This window comes from Colletotrichum aenigma, assembly GCF_013390185.1.
Source record: "Colletotrichum aenigma strain Cg56 chromosome Unknown KSG_Cg56_contig01, whole genome shotgun sequence".
NCBI lineage: Eukaryota > Fungi > Ascomycota > Sordariomycetes > Glomerellales > Glomerellaceae > Colletotrichum > Colletotrichum aenigma.
This window is the reverse complement of record NW_023500907.1, coordinates 2,849,561-2,865,702: the sequence shown is the minus strand read 5'-3', so window position 1 is coordinate 2,865,702 and position 16,142 is coordinate 2,849,561. Positions and strand designations below refer to the sequence as shown.

The 16,142-nt window shown below is 56.9% G+C and overlaps 4 protein-coding genes across 4 annotated transcripts; all 4 read left to right on the top strand.

Annotated features, from left to right (window-relative positions):
- Nucleotides 1-382: 382 nt before the first annotated feature.
- CGCA056_v000769 (putative transporter) lies at nt 383-2,310 on the top strand (the record flags this gene model as incomplete). Its single annotated transcript, XM_037316030.1, has 5 exons — nt 383-606; nt 663-684; nt 896-969; nt 1,020-1,799; nt 1,863-2,310. The coding sequence occupies 5 exons, from the start codon at nt 383-385 to the stop codon at nt 2,308-2,310; spliced, it is 1,548 nt and encodes a 515-aa protein (XP_037185620.1).
- Nucleotides 2,311-4,422: 2,112 nt separating this feature from the next.
- psk1 (Serine/threonine-protein kinase psk1) lies at nt 4,423-6,003 on the top strand (the record flags this gene model as incomplete). The annotated part of the gene is made up of 1 exon (XM_037316029.1): nt 4,423-6,003. The coding sequence occupies one exon, from the start codon at nt 4,423-4,425 to the stop codon at nt 6,001-6,003; it is 1,581 nt and encodes a 526-aa protein (XP_037185619.1).
- A 6,778-nt stretch (nt 6,004-12,781) lies between these two features.
- On the top strand, nt 12,782-14,202 carry CDH-1-5 (Cellobiose dehydrogenase; the record flags this gene model as incomplete). The annotated part of the gene is made up of 3 exons (XM_037316028.1): nt 12,782-12,821; nt 12,871-13,688; nt 13,831-14,202. 3 exons carry the CDS (start codon nt 12,782-12,784, stop codon nt 14,200-14,202), a joined length of 1,230 nt encoding a protein of 409 aa, XP_037185626.1.
- Nucleotides 14,203-15,232: 1,030 nt separating this feature from the next.
- Nucleotides 15,233-16,083, top strand: CGCA056_v000766 (ATP synthase subunit H; the record flags this gene model as incomplete). Its single annotated transcript, XM_037316027.1, has 3 exons — nt 15,233-15,259; nt 15,385-15,469; nt 15,812-16,083. 3 exons carry the CDS (start codon nt 15,233-15,235, stop codon nt 16,081-16,083), a joined length of 384 nt encoding a protein of 127 aa, XP_037185625.1.
- Nucleotides 16,084-16,142: the final 59 nt, after the last annotated feature.

The window sequence follows — 16,142 nt, the reverse complement described above, 5'->3', positions numbered from 1 at the left end:
CATGCAGCATGCAATCCTTTCAATAGCCTCCAAAAAGAATGGACAATGGGCAAGAGGCAAGAGGCGCGAGAAGGCTCGAGTCCAGTGCTGGTATCTCGATGGGTTGCCATACTCTAGATCCGAGGCGGTTTCTGTTTTCTAGGCGAGCTGGAAAGTTGGATTCTGGTTTAGGACGGTACATGCGAGTGAGACGCCTGTCTGGGGGTATCGTCAGTACCTAGCTGATGTAAAAGGCCCTCTCATATAATCCACGTAGGGCATTGATGTCCTTCTGCAAAATCCAGCATCTATATTCTTCTCTGATCGGCTTCTCGTGCTCGTTTAACTCTTCGTCGCTATCTGATGCCATCCGGGTCTCCTTTCGAACCGTCCACCGAGTACGATGGCCATCGTCGAGACCTCCAGCTCTGAAGAGCTCGTTGTCGAGAAGAGCAAGCTTGCCGTCCGGGAAACCGACGAATCCGCCATTCTCGCACACTACGGTGTTGAGAGACAAACCGATGGGCTCATCAATTGGAAACGAGACTGCAAGACGCATCCCCGGAATTGGACTCTCTCCAGAAAGGCGTTCGACACCGTGATCATCATCTTCTTTGAGTTCTACACGTAAGGCTGCCCGTTGTTATATAAATCGTAGTATAGCCCGAACTGACATCGGTCAGCACCGTCATAAGCACAACAGGAGTATGTCACGCCCAAATTTTACCCCGTCATAAACAGAAGCGGCCCGCAGATCGGCAGGACCCGACGGCGTAGCCATTTGCCTTGAGGCAGAATCCTCCGCTATGTTGTTAATTCTCTGCACTGGAGCGCGATGTTTTCATTTCCAAGAGCCAGCGGATTCGAAGCGGGATAGGAATCCAATTAGAGACATGCTAAACTTATTCCTGCACAGGCCGTGGCGGCTGCTGAAGCTGGGCCAGAGTATGAACTCAGTCGCCAAGCATCATTGGTTGGCTTCACCCTCATGTAAGTCTGAGAGGCCTCGTGCAGCGCGCTGGTAGACTCATGAGAAACAGGTATCAGCTTGGCCAAGCCGTCGCAGGCTTCTTGATACCTCCATTCTCGGAGCTCTACGGCCGCCGGATACCCTACCTCGTATCCTGCGCCGCATTCTGCTTTTCCTGCCTCCTCACGGGCGTATCGCGTTCATCCTCGGCGGTCTACATCGGCCGCTTCGTCGCAGGTCTCGCATCCGCCGTCCCATCCGTGGTCATCGCCGGCAGCGTGGAAGACATGTTCAACACCAAGCGCCGGGTCTGGATCATCGTCCTGTGGAACACCGGGGCCGTGATCGGGCTGTGCATGGGGCCCGTCTACGCCGCTTACATCTCAGACGCCCTCGGCTGGCGGTGGATCTTCAACAGCGCGGCCATCGTCACCGGAGCTCTGTCCCTTGCTCTCTTCGGGATCAGGGAGAGCAGGCCCAGCCTGTTGCTAGGCCGCATCATCCGGGATATTGGAAGAGAGACGGAGGTCCAGGAATTGAGTTGGCACAACCCGGACGAGGCGCCCGACTGGAGAGCTCTGGTGCAGATCAGCGTCGTCAGGCCGGCGAGGATATTGCTCACTGAGCCCCTGGTCATCATGGTCGCCCTCATCTCGGCGTCGTCCTGGAGCATGATCTATCTGTTCACGGAGGCGCTCACGATAGTCTACGTCTCACTCGGCTTCACCAAGACGCAAGCCTCGCTGCCATTCCTGGCCATCGCCGTGGGGGTTCTCTTCACCTTCCTACCTCGTCTTTGGGATATGAAGGTCGTTCGGGACTGTCAGCGCAAGCAAGTCCCCGTCCAACCGTGAGATTCCGCATCGATTTCAGTCATTGACGAGGGGAAAAACAAGCTGACTGTTTCGTTCAGGGAAGACAAGATCATGGGCTTCGCCTTCGCAGCACCCGCCCAGGCCATCGGACTGGCATGGTTCGCGTGGACCATCCCGCCTCTCGTCGGAGGCGTCCACTGGATCGTGCCCACGATGTCACTTGTTCTCGTCGGATTCGCCGCCAACGAGACGAGCCACACGCTGAGCGGGTACCTCGCGGATTCCTACCTGCTGTACTCGGCGTCGGCTTTCTCGGGGCTGGCCCTGGTGAGGGCGGTCGCGTCGGGTCTGATGCCGCTCGTGGCCCACGACATGTACGGCGCATTGAATGCCAACTATGCCGGGACGGTTCTTGCGGGACTGGCGGCTGTGTTCTGCATAACGCCGTGGATCTTCTTCCGGTTCAGCAAGCGGTTGAGACAGAGGAGCCCCTTTGCGAGGTTCAGTCTCGAGACGCATTACAGAACGAACGTCGAGGCGAACTGAGCTTCCGGTGTAATTATGCAAAGGAGCATAAAGAGACCAAAAAAAAGTGACGGCATTTGGGAGAGTTGTAGTTTGGTTGCTTATTTAATCGGCCATGTGACTCTGGAGAAGCGTTCGTCTTCCAAGTTTCAACAGGGTTGATAGCGGGAAATCACAGCAGCTTATTCAGTGGGAACCAGTGGAGAAGTTCGTGAGCGTGGTGGTTGCTTTGTTGCTGCGACGAACATGTGTTTGTGTGTGATGTGATGGATGCTGTTTGCATTTCTTGCACTCTCAGCTGAATCCTGGATCCGCCTCATTTAGCGAGCTGGATCCTGCGAGGCCAAACATTTCGATGCAACACGCTGAGAGAAGCTGAGTCGCAAGAATTCAGGTTGCATCTATTGGCAGTGAGGAACGCTTTGGCGGAGTCCGGACCATGCCCTTTGCGCGACCTGACTAAGACTGGACGGCATCTCATCTCGGGCCAGTGTCGCATCTCGCATTCCCATGTTTCTGAAGCGTCGCTCTCTCCGAGACATGCCTCAAACTCTCATTTCTTCTCTCCTCGATGCGCGCCTCGGGGTCTCCTTTGTTCAGACGGTCTTGCGCGCCAGCAAACATTCCCGACGGCCTTGTTAGTGTTTCCTCCTGTTTTCCCCCTTGAAGTGCCTTAATGGGCAGGGCAGGGAGACGGCAGCGCATAAAAATAGCAAATTTCAGGCAAAATTAGCGGCCGCAGACGCTATTATGTACGGGTTTGTATGAACAAGACCGTTGTCAGACCACCCAGGCACGGGGCACCCCACAAGTCGGTGACAATCCGCGGACGTCATCATCCTCGTCGAGCCCCTTCTTCGCTCCCAATTTCCGCACCATTTAGAGGGGGCCAGGCAAGGCGAGGCCCGGTTTTTCGAAGGATTCCCGACCAGCCTCCACAACCGGGTAACGCAACGGTCAGGTGGTGGTGTTTGTGTGTGCCTCTTGTAAAGCCTCCAACAACAGAGCACCACAAGACCGCAAGCCAGTGGTCCCCTTGACTGTCACATCAGGCATGCAGCGATTCACAGATTGGGACCTTCCCGCTCCGCTGACGCCGTCCACCGCTTGCGGCAATAGCAGTGGAGGGTGACATGCTGATCCCCGCTGCTACCCGGGCTTGAATACAGATGAGGCAGGCAGGTATCTGGTATGGATAGGCAGGTACCTGAGGCCTGGAGTGCATCGACAGGCGGCAGAGGTGAGACTGCAGAAGGGGCTGGTAGCGAATTAAAATGGTGGCATTTAGATGCAAGCAGGAACAAGCCTGAAATGTCAAAGCCCCGCGGCGATGGGAAAAAAAACCAAAGAAGAAAGGAAAAAAGAAACCCAGAATACATGTTTGGGCTGAGTCGAGCAGGGCAAGAAGGTGCTAGCCCCTGCGCCTGCCGCGCCTGCCCAATGACAAGGCCCGAAATTGAAGACCCAGCGCGGGCGCCCATGTGAAGGGCGAAAAGTCACTCGCCGGCTGACTGGACCTGTCGTGGTTGGTTGGCTTCCGTGCGGGAACCACCTGTGGGCAGGTACCTGGTTACAGGGGAAGCGCCGCAGGACAGGGTACTTTGTCTGCAGTGGTGGCCTGTCCCGTCCCATTCTCCCCTCCAGACCCCAGGCTCGGGTGAGGAAAGGCCTGGACGGGCAGCATGGGCGGGCGGGCAAGGCGGGCTGAATTTTCTTGAATTTATCCCGCCAGGCCCTGTTTCGACTTTCCTCCTTTCCCTTTTCCTCCCTTCAACACCACCATTTTGGTGAAGACAACCATTTCCCACATTCACCACACTTACCCAGAAACCGACCGCCACCCAATGCATAATAAGAAAGATTCTTACGACAACTCCTGCTCATTCTTCCGCCGTCAGATGCGATATCCGAGCCACAAGAAGACCCAGCGAAACTACGAATCCGAGCCGCGCGCTGATCCCGAGCGACGACGAGGCACGCTCCTTGTGCTTCCCATTTAAACAACCCACGAAAGTGAAGACCACCGCCACTTTCGGGCGCGAGCGGAGAGCCCCCGCGCGCCCCTCGTTTACGGGCAATATTCACTACTACAAGGAGCGACCTCCATAAAAAACCCTCAAAACCACCGGAACCATGATTGCCAAGGCGACGCCCGCACTCAGCACGGTGCGCGGCTTCCAAAACACCCCCGTCACCTCCGGCGACGAGGACGACGACTATGGTGTCGGCGCTGTCTGCGCTACCCCCCCTCTCTCCGTCAAGTCGAAGCGCGCCGCTCGCCCCGGCCGCATCGACGACGTCGTCAGCGCCAACTGCAGCCCCGTCATGCGCGGCGCCTCTTCCCCGGCCGTGTCCGGCATCGCCAAGCTCCGCATGCAGATGGAGCCCCTCAGCCTCGACACCTCCTCTCGCACAAGCACCATGAGCACCGTCGTTACTCGCAACGGCCACGGCGAGAACGGCTTGGGCATCCGCAGCGCTGCCATGAGCCGCACCGGAAGCAACGACGGGACCCAGAGTGAGGCCGGCAGCGAGCGCTCTGAGAGCGGCTCCACGAGCTATGAGATCAACTTGACGCACGACTATGTCGACGAGAGCGTGCGCGAGCGCACCGGCAACATCATTCCCATCGAGGGCGGCAACGCGCCTGCGCGCAAGATGACGGCTGGCGACTTTGAGCCTCTGCGCTGCCTGGGCAAGGGCACGTATGGAACTGTACTGTTGGTGAAGCAGCGCAACACCGGGCGTCTCTACGCCCAGAAGCAGTTCAAGAAGGCGTCCCTGACGGTGCACAAGAAGCTCATTGAGCAGACCAAAACGGAGCGTCAGATCCTCGAGTCGGTCAACCGACACCCCTTTGTTGTCAACCTGTACTACGCCTTCCAGGATCATGAGAAGCTGTACTTGATCCTCGAATACGGACAGGGCGGCGAGCTTTTCACGCACCTCAACATGGAAAAGATGTTCGCCGAACCCGTCGCGGCCTTCTACATGGCGGAGATGCTTCTGGCCATCTCCTACCTGCACAGCAGCATTGGCGTTGTGTACCGCGACCTGAAGCCGGAGAACTGTCTGCTAGATGCCGAGGGTCATCTACTGCTCACCGATTTTGGTCTGTCCAAGGTTGCCGTCGACCCCTCCGAGGATCACTGCAACTCCATGCTTGGCACCGTGGAGTACATGGCCCCCGAGGTGATTAATGGGCAGAAGTACGGCAAGGCCGTCGACTGGTGGTCCTTTGGCGCGCTTGGCTTCGATCTGATGACGGGCAACCCGCCATTCCGCGGCGGAAACCACGCTAAGATCCAGCAGAACATTGTCAAGCAGAAGCTCGTCATGCCTTACTTCCTCAGCCCGGATGCGAAGGACCTCTTGACGCGCCTCCTCAAGAAGGATCCCAAGAAGCGCCTGGGCGCCAACATGCCCAAGGACCTGCAGATCATGAAGGGCCACCGCTTCTTCCGCAAGATCGACTGGAAGAAGCTTGCCGCCAGAGAGGTCGAGCCCCCTATCCATCCGTTGATCACCGACCCAGAGCTGGCCGAGAACTTTGCGCCCGAGTTCACCGACCTGTCGCTGAGCCCTGTGGTAACCTCCAAAGACCACTGGAGCGCGTTGTCGGGTAAGGAGGACGACCCGTTCGGAGGCTTCAGCTACGTCGCGTCGAGCAGCCTGCTAGAGAGTCACGCGTTTAGATTCACTACAGAGGTCTAGAGAGAGAGACAGAGACCTAGACAAGATGGACAGCACAGAGCAAAGGCGTTTTTTCTTTTGGTGCGAGAATACACTTGTGCGCAGTGTTAGGATGGGAAAAGTTTGAGCAGACAACCGCGGCACAGACCGGTCAGCGTGGAATTATTTGAGACGACGCCCCCCTTTTGATTCAAACGCAGAGCCCCCGACCTTACAACCCGATTCGGCGGTGTGTATAATTCGAGGAAGGGGGTGTCTTTCGTCGAGAGCATCAGAAGACGTTTAAACTCGGGGGATAGTCCGTCTAACCACGGGCGTTAGATCAGTTGTTTTTCAGTTCAGTATCGTCATGGGAAATATATACGAGCTTTTGACTTTTCTTATGGTGAAAACCAGGCTTTTCCTCATGCGCAAAATTGTTAAAGTCCTCCGTTGCTTCCATGACCCCAAACATCCCTTTTCTTGTGGGCGATCCGTAGGTTCCATGACCCCGATGCTGGCCAGGGGCTTCATTCAGGGCAGATCTGATGTCGACGAGGAGGAGGAGTCTCTCCATCAACCGTCGGCTCCGGCAAACGGACCAGCGAAGCGGCGGTCTTGCATGAGAAACACACCTGGCCCAACTCTGTTCATCCTTCAACGACACTACGCTCACCGTGTCGGTGTCGGTGTCACCAAGCTACGACTTACTGGACGTGGAGAAGAACGGCCCTTTCTTTGTCTGAGAGGAACAACCCGGGCCCACGGCATCCGCGGTCAGATTCCTGTCCCCCAGAGGACGTTGGAGCCGGATGATGACTTACCGTGCCGGCGGGCCGTCATCGTCGTCGTCGTCGTCGTTTTAGGGGGGCTGTTTCGGTGAGCTCACCTTCCCTCCTCCCCCTTCGGTGTTCCGGTAGGCTTGCGGCGTCAGCTCGTCCTTGACAAGTTCGGATTCTGCTGGGCTGACGACTGTGACGACTAGCAGAGGCGAAGCTCCAGAAGCAGACAAAACGGCGGCGCAGGCGCACGTTCGTTTCGTTCGGGCATTTCGGATCTTTTCCGTCCATACCTTACGCATGAGGAAGGATTTCTTAACTTTTTGTCCTCCTCCCTCTCCGACTTGTCAAATACTAGGAAGGGTCTTTCTCGATCTTAACCTTTTTCTTTCTTCATTCTCTTGTTGGTCTCGTGTTTCACGGGCTAGAGAAGTTATGCTTGATTATGCCTTTGGGTGACGATGCGTGTACACTTGTTGGTGACTTCGGATGCATGAGCAAAATTGGCCAAGAGAGAAAGGCCTGCGCGGCGCATAGTTCTCAGTAGTGCCTCGTCTCTTGTCTCGTGATGACAACTACTTTTCAAAAGTTCCGGGAACAATTTGCATATCTTGCTTACCAAACCGCTTTACTTTTCTGCCTGACAAGAACAGCTGGCAAATTGTGAGCTTGGCGTTCATTTCCAGCACAGCGCACGGGGTATGTGCTGTGCTTCACGAATCAAGAGTAATCCAAGGGGTGTAGTTAGAAAGATCTTCCCTCTTGGGCAGCATCAAATAACCTTGACCAAGCCCTGACCGGTTCGCAAGGCTCCTTTTTGGATCCGGTGAGCTGGTAACGGGGTGTGCGGTTCCTGTGACGGCTCCTGCGGCGGCGTCGTTGAACGCTGTCGTCGTGCCGGTGTGCTGTCAAGCATCCAAAGAAGAAGGAGCAAGATGGAGGATGCGGAGAAACGGGAAATGCGGACCCCGGCAGCGTCTATTTGGCGGCGCCCATGTCCGAAGACCTGGGCTTGCCCTAGGATTCGGAACTGTTTTCGTTCCACTCGCGTGTAGTAGTTCCTAGGGCTTATTGGCGTTGCAAGGAAGCTTAAACGTCAAATTGACAGCTGCTCAGCCTCCCCCAAGTCTCGGTTGGGGATGGACTAGACTGAATATCAACGACGGCGGCTGTGGAAGTGGATCAGCGCCGGGGTAACTCATGTTCGGCGCGGGACGACTGTTGCGCCTTGCCCAGCTAACAGCGTTACATCGGGACTGTTCACCCGACTCAGCATCCCGGGGTCAGACGGCAGCGTGCAATCTCTTTTCGGCAAGGCGAAGTCCCCGCGCGGCCCCACTCCGGCCGCCGTGGCCGGATTGACACATCGAGATCACTAGCGACGAGTCGGTTGCCGTCAAGGGGGGAACTGAATAGAGCGAGAGATCGTCGGGAGCAATCAAGGTTTTCGTTGACGGCGCCGTGACAGGACGGCGGCTGGCACAGTGGCGGAGTCTCTCGTGAATGGCCGGGAGCACCCTCGGTAACTTTTGCCAATCGTTACGGACTGCCTCGAATGTGACTATGAGTGTTTGGGGTTAACCGTTCAACTGGCATCATCTGACGTACGACAAGCATCAGCCATCCCGCTGTGGTATCGAACCTTGAGGCTTAGAATTTTGGGACGATCCCCGAGGGAAACTCGCAGCGAGTAGCCATCAGAACAGAGTCTTGAACCATCTCTATAGGGCTTGGCGGGAGCATCGAGATGAAGCGCGTTTTGAAGATGATGCGCAGTATGTCAACTGAACGAAAGATTGCCAAGTGTACAGAGGCGTAGAAGACCATTGGATCCCTCCCTCAACACGCCTCCAGGATAGGCCTGGGTGGCTCTGGGCGCTGGCATGCGGTCGTTGGAGGGGAAATCTTGGCGTCAAGGACAGCGCGGGGGGAACAACCCTGAGCCACTGACAGTGACGCAATTTCAAAGCTGCTTTCAGAAACTGATTTTGTTGAGGGTTCTTCGTGTCTTGGAGCTTTAATGTTTTGTGTGTTGTTTGCGCTCTGCTGGGAGATGCCTGAAGGCCTTGTACGGCCCATCGGCAGAGCTTGGGCTTGCAGCTTTGACACGGCCCAGAGAAAAGTCAACCGGCATTCGCGTCCCTGGATCTGCGCGACAGAGCTTTGTCCTTTTGGACCTTGGCGGACTGGGCTAGACAGCTTGCTAGAATCGGTCTTCTTCTGCCAAAGATCCGTATGACCGGACTGTGCGAGTCTTGACCCGGGTCGAGACAGTGCTATTCAGAGACACAGACGATTATCCCAGTGGGCGTACGAATGCACATCGGATCGATATGCGTCATTACATTAGCCAAGAATGCAAAGAAAACGGGCAAGTTCCTGCGCAACGTCAGACGAATGGTAAGGAAGACATTTGGTGGTGCCAATGTCCCGAGCACCTGCAGTAAGATGGTTTCATGTTTCTGATGGCGTCAGGAGCGCGCGGGAGAAGCTCAGGCGGAATCCTACCGGTAGAGGCAATGAGCTTCCTGCCTCTGGGCAACCTTGTGGGAAGATGGAACAGGGTCTAGAATGAAGAATGATGTGAAGGCTGGAGGCAAAGGAAAGCATTGCGCGGCCTGCGTTGGTGCTGATCGGCGCTTGTCCCATTGGTGCCGTGTTAGTTGGCGGTTTTGACAAATCGGGACGGGAGGCCGGGTCGTTTGCTGGACGGTTTGATCGACGGACATTGCAGTTACCCAGATGTGGTGTGCACGTCCTGGCCGATATCAGAGAAGAATTGACTGAGATGTCCAAGTATTCACACGTGGGTTGGCGTTGGGATGGTTGCATTCCTCGGTCAGCGGTCGAGGTGTTGACCGACGACAGGGTATCCGTCATCCAGTAGTGATGGTGGTGGGAGCGCTCGAGGCACCATGTCAAGTCCCTCCTCAGACGCACATCGAGGAGGGTCCTGAGTGAGGCCTCTTTGGAATGAAAATAGAATTGGCTTGAGGGGAAGGCTCTTCAGCCAATGCCGTGGACCAGAGTAAGCGGTGAATTCGGGCTGAGATGCAGCATCGTCGCAGGGGATGGTGAAGCAGTGCCGAAGCCTGCGGCTGCCGTCAGATAAGCCCCTTCTTGGCGACAACGTGCCTCGTCATCATCAGCAGTGGAAGCGCAACATCCTTGAGGTGTAATACTTGGCGGTGGACGATAGGCGCCGCGATGGACTCTCGCCGTCTACCGTGTGCAAGAGACCTCACGAGAAGCGTGCTGGTTTGCACTGCATTCCTGGGCAGTCGCTCTGCCGGTTCGGAGATGTTAGGGATGAGAGGTGTAGATGGTTTGGGTGTGAGCGGTTGCTTTGATGCGCCAGCAGTTCGGGAGATGTTGCGGGAAGGACAACCAGCCCAGCAGCAGTAGCACCGGGATCCTGATGGTGGTACCGTCCGGCTTGTGGGCAGCAGCGTCCGTGTCCATCATCAGCTCAATGCAGGTGCAAGCCCGTGTGCCATGCTCCAAGTACTGTGCCTCATGCGATGTGTTCCTGCTCCTGTTCCCGCTCCTGCTGGGTGAGGTGATGCTGGGCGAGTGACTGCCCGGTGTCAATGGACTCCCACAGCAGCGCGTTAATGGCGATGGCATCCACTGGCCGCCCTACCCAGGTAGCACGGTAGGTACGAATAGGCCGCTTGTAGCTTGCCGTTAGTGGCCCGGAAGTGCGCTTATCACAGTGGCGGGAATGGCTGCTGCTGATCGGTACTCCGTCCACTACCTTCGCAGTGTGATGTTCCACGTTCCACATGTTTCGCCCTCTCGTTCGTCAAGACACTCCCACAAGCCCCCAAGCCAAGCATTTATCATGGAATGCTTGCGTACGCTTTACTTCTTCCACCTTTCATTGCTTCGTGTAGTGCTGTCCGATATCTCCAAAACAAATGTTTCTGACCAAGGCTTACGGCAGCAGAGACCCCAGACCGCCAGCAACGGCACCTTTTTACCTCCGGGAGGCTGAGTCTGAATGCCCAGCCCGCCAACTTCATTCGCTTCTTCACCCAGACTTTCGCTTGCTGGCATTGGCACTTTCCGCACTGGCATTGGCATCGCCAATTCAGCAAAGTACACAACCGCATATGCAGGGTATCGATGTCCATCACCACACGTCGTTTCGTTTCCAGTTTCTCTCTACTAAGCATCCCTTCGGCTTCTCTGGGCCCCTACTCTACCATGCCCTACCACCACGCCCTCGCCGTGGTTCCTGTCCTCATTTCGTTAATAGAGTTCAGACCACTCATCACGTACTGCATAGTAGTCTACTAAGAACGCAGAAATCAGTTACTGCCCACGGTCCCAAAGAGGCCCCAGAACGTCGAGAAAAACGAGAGGTAGAAGCCCCGCGAGCCCACTAGTCCCATCTGCGTAGAACTATGCTCTCTTGCCCTGGGATGCTCCCGGCCCCGGACCCTTCGTCCCCATGCCTCCACGCCCCAAACGGCATCCCCTCGTTTGCTCATGTTTCTTCACATTGTTGACTGTTGCCTCTGCGGCGCGCATCGCATTTGAGCATTCGGATGATGCTGAGAGGGATGAGTTTTCCTCCGTCATGCTGATTGATGGCTGGAAATGAAGCTGCAGCAGCAGTGAGGCCCGGCCAAGCCCTGGATATTCGTAGGCGGATTCCCAGAGCGCCGGCTTGTCCCAGGGCCCTTCCTCACTTCCATTTTAGCATCCGGGGCTTGTAAACCCTTCGCCCAATCACCTTTCCCCCGATTCTGTCTGACACGCTAGAAAGGGTAGCAGCCCAGATCCAACCTAAGACACTGCAAGGAGCCAAAATAACGACCAGGGGCACCACCACTGTCCACTGACCAGCGTGCCTGGTTAGTCTCTCCGCCCATTTTTTAGGCTTCGTTGGCCCCGGGGGAACGTGTTGGACCGACCGGGTCCGTCGACGCGGGTCGCTATCTCCCCATGCCCATGACCAGTCACTTTTCGCACATTGTAACGCTGCCTGTCTGTATGCCGCTGTGTACAAACGGGCAGATCACCGTCGGACTGAGCCTATGACAGCTTCTCGGCTTCGTGGCTGTGTCTAACTAAGGTATGCCGGCCTACGTATGCTCATCTCTAGCCTTCTCCGAGAGCTGCTGCTGCTCACTGCTGCTGCCCTGGACGGTTGAAAGCTTGCCGTACAAGCTGTCCGCGGCTACCAAAGCTAGCTTCCGGCCTACTCAGCGCTCACCAATTGCCCATCCGATAGAGCCTGGCGGTCCCAGCCCAGTCCAGCCCAGCTATCTTATGCGTGGGTTACAGGTCTTCCAGGGGTCATCCCCTGCGTGGCTTGACTGTCAGAGAAACAGAGAGAGTTGGCCCGCCCGCTGCCCGCACTCCCCCAAGCCAAGATTCGAGTGTGAGGCGAATGGGGGGAGAGACAAGAAGAACTGGGAGGGTAGCCAGGGACCGGGGGCCGCCTCCCGGGGCGAGACACCAAGGGCACAGGAAAAGAGATGACTTTGTGCTAGTGTATCGAAGTCGATGCCCATCTCTCTCTCCTCTCCTCCCAGCGCCAAGATTCCTGGGATGACGACGTGGGGAGCAACAAGCAGGTGCCATTAAACCCAAAATCCCATGGCAAAACGGTTGGCAGAAACCAAGACAACGCGCCCAAAAGGCAAAGCCACCGCGGTTGTATCCCGTACCGCTGCGTCCTCCTCCTGCTAGCTGGCTAGCTACCCGACGCTTTGAACCTAGTACCGCACCGCACATCCTACTCTCAACGTGCCACGGAGATGGGCTGCCGGCGCTCACCCGACATTTCTTCATAAGAACCCCGGAGCTCCCACCCCTTCACTACACCATCCGTCTCAAGCTGCCGTGTTACTCCAACGACTAGTCCGGAGCCTCCCTGCATATCAACGCACAAAGACGTATGTTACATTCCGGCCTGCTCTCTCTGATATATCTAGCACCTAGTCCTCATAGACCATCTCGAGCTGCCCACGACTAACACTGCATTCAGTCATCTCGTGAACCACCCAGACGAGCAAGACACAATCATCATGAAGGCCTTCACTGCCTCCGCCCTGGCTGCGGCTCTCTGTAAGCTCCCCTACCGCTTGGTTCCCTCCTCGGCAACTAACAACTTCAGATGCGGCGACGGCGTCTGCCGACCCTGTCCAGGCGTGCCCCAACGACGTCTGCTTCAAGGTCGCGGTCCCCCAGGCCGCCGCCAGCTCTGGCTCCGGCAACCTGTATTTCCAGATGTCCGCCCCGACCAGCTACCAGTGGGTCGCCCTCGGCACCGGCTCGACCATGTCCAACTCCAACATGTTCATCATGTATACCGACGGCGCTGGCAACGTGACCATCAGCCCCCGTACCGCGCGCGGCCACAACATGCCCACCGTCTCCGACAACGGCGCGGCCCTCACCCTCCTCGGGGGCTCCGGCGTCTCGAACGGCAAGATGGTCGCCAACGTCCTCTGCACCAACTGCGCGTCCTGGAGCGGCGGCTCCATGTCCCTCAACTCGGCCAGCACCAACTGGATCGCAGCCTGGAAGTCCGGCAGCGCCATCAACTCGGCCAGCAACAGCCAGAGCATCCAGCAGCACGACGACCACTCGAGCTTCACCCTCGACCTCACCTCGGCGACCGTCTCGTCCGACAGCAACCCGTTCACCGGGGCCTCGACTGGCGGCAATGGAAGTGGCAGCGGAAGCAGCGGCGGCGGCTCTACCAGTGGTGGCAGCGGCGTTGTATTTAACGGTGGTGGTGGCAAGTCCGCCATCCTCCTCGCTCACGGCGTTATAATGTCGATCGTCTTTGTTGCCTTGTACCCTCTCGGCGCCATGCTCATGCCTCTGGTTGGCAAGTGGATGGCACACGCTGTCTGGCAGTCCGTCGCCTTCGCCCTGATGTGGGTTGGCTTCGGCACTGGTTATGCCTATGCTCGCGACAACGACTATGTGAGTTGCTTTCTCTTTTGTAAAACTCGGGAGACCGCGTCCCTTCCCATCCCGCGGACGGTCTCCCTTCCCGATGCTCCTTGTCGGGCCACTCTATCCATCCAAGCCCAGAACCGTAAGCTGATACGTGATGCTCTCGTAGTTGTTCAACAACACCCACACCCTCCTTGGTACTGCCGTCACAGCCCTACTTGCGATCCAGCCGTTTCTCGGCTACGCCCACCACGCGTACTACAAGAAGTTCCAGGGCCGCGGCATCATCAGCCACGTCCACATCTGGTACGGCAGAGCTCTGATGATTCTCGGCATTATCAACGGCGGCCTCGGTCTCCAGCTCGCCAACACGCCCACCCGATATGTTGTCGCCTACTCGGTCCCCGCTGCCATCCTGGGCGTCATGTGGCTCGGCGCCGGAGTCTTGGGCGAGATGCGCAGGACTCCTCGCATGAAGCAGGAGCACAGCCACGAGTCGTCCGAGTCGCAGCAGCGCATCCCCTACCGCCAAAAGAAATAGAGACCGGGCGACGTTGACCGGAACCCGCATACAACAGAGAAACAAGGACGGACACAGTGATTACACTCTTATTACAATATGTTGTTATTTGGGGTATGGCTGTATCGAGATACACTTGTATCTCTTTAGATAATACCTATTGAGGCCTAAACCACAACTAACGCAGCTTGCGGTTTCTGGGTTTGATGTGTAGCTTGGAGTTTGAAGGCGTTAGGTAGCGAGCCAGTCCCCCGATGATGACGGGGGAGGCTATGAATTCATGATCACTTGATCTGTCACTACACTTCACTAGACACCGACCACCAATGCGTGACTGAATGCAAGCAAACAAGCGTAGAAGGCGCAGGTGAAGCGCCAAGATCGGTTGACATGGGAAATCAGATGAAGAAGGTGGGATGATGACGACAAAAGCCAGCGTCTGTGAGGTGTGAGGTCATGATGTAAGTGAGAAGACGATGAAGAAGGTCTCGGCACACTAGTCGGATCGCAAGGAGCTTAGGCCGGGGAGATGGACCCAAACGTTGGTGTCGCGGGGGGCAGCCACGGAGGGTATGATGTCGGTGGACTGACGAAACCGTTTGCCAGCGTGGGAAGAAGCTGCCCGGCCAAAGAAAGTACGCCGTCAAGCACTTGCTGTCCCACGGGATCTAGAACCCAGCAGCTGCTGCAAGTAAAGCAGCTTTCTGCATGAATTGGCGGTGGGAATTGCATCACGTGATAGCAGTCCACCGCCCACCATTCTTGCTCCTCGTTTCCCCGAGCCGCCAGTGCAGGCGGAGAGAGAGGTGCTCCTTCCACCGAGCGGGCGGGAAAGAAAGACAGCGAAAAAAGCGGCCTGAGGCACCCACAAAGCCCAACCACAGCGGTGATCACTGCGTCGTCCAACCGGCTGGCCGCTGGCTCGTTCACTCTCCAGCTTTTTACGTCCCGTCCGTACAAAACCCTCAACCACCTCTGCCGTCCTCACCCCCCATCCGCCCCCCGGTGTCGTTCTCCTCCCCCAATTGAGCCAGCCACACCCACATTCAAGATGCTCGTCCAATTGTCCAGAGCTACCGTGAGTCTTTGCCTCTGTCCCTCGTTGATGATGTTGTTTTGCTGTCGCCCCAAGGAGGGGTGGTGTTGTCGCGGTCGCGCGGTCGGAAGGAAGTGGGAAGAGAAAAAACTGACGAGCATGACCAGCGCGCCGTTTCGGCTGTCACTCGGCTGGCGAGGCCCAGCGCCGTCCAGATGAGGGGATTCATTGCCCCCACGGTCTCGCGGAGAGGTTCGTAAATCCCTTTTCCGATTTTTCCTGTCCTTCGCCTTGTCGCAACTGCCCCGGGGAGATGCGGGACGATGGTTCGTTCCGGTTCTGGTCGGATTGCCGATGCGGCCAAGGGAGACCAAAGCTCCGAAGCTGAGTGGTCCGCGAGTGACGATATCGGTCATCGACTATCAACCAACAATATCGAAACCTGTCACTGTCCCACATCAAATCCAATACCGAAGGACGATGCCTTCATTTCACAATATCACTCATTGCCGACCTCCCCGTCGTCGCCCTCTTCAACCACACTTGCACCCCGCCTTTGCCGTCGTCGATCACGCCTCGCTAACCCCGATACAGCCGATTTCGTCCAGGAGCTCTACCTCAAGGAGCTCAAGGCCTACAAGCCTGCCGCCGTCAAGGACTCCGACGCCCAGGGCCAGGTCCAGACGTTCTCCGTTCCCCAGACCCCCAAGTCCCCCGAGGAGACCGACCTCGCCGCCAGCCTGAAGGAGTACGAGAGCATGGCCGTCGAGGTTGAGGGCCAGGACGCCGCCGTCGCCGCTGGCGGCCAGCCCGTCCAGCACGACTGGCTCATGATCGAGGAGGACGAGGAGGAGCCTCACCACTAGATGTTGTCGTTTAAACGAATAAAACCAACCCTCGATCCGATATAAAAGGGGACCATCAA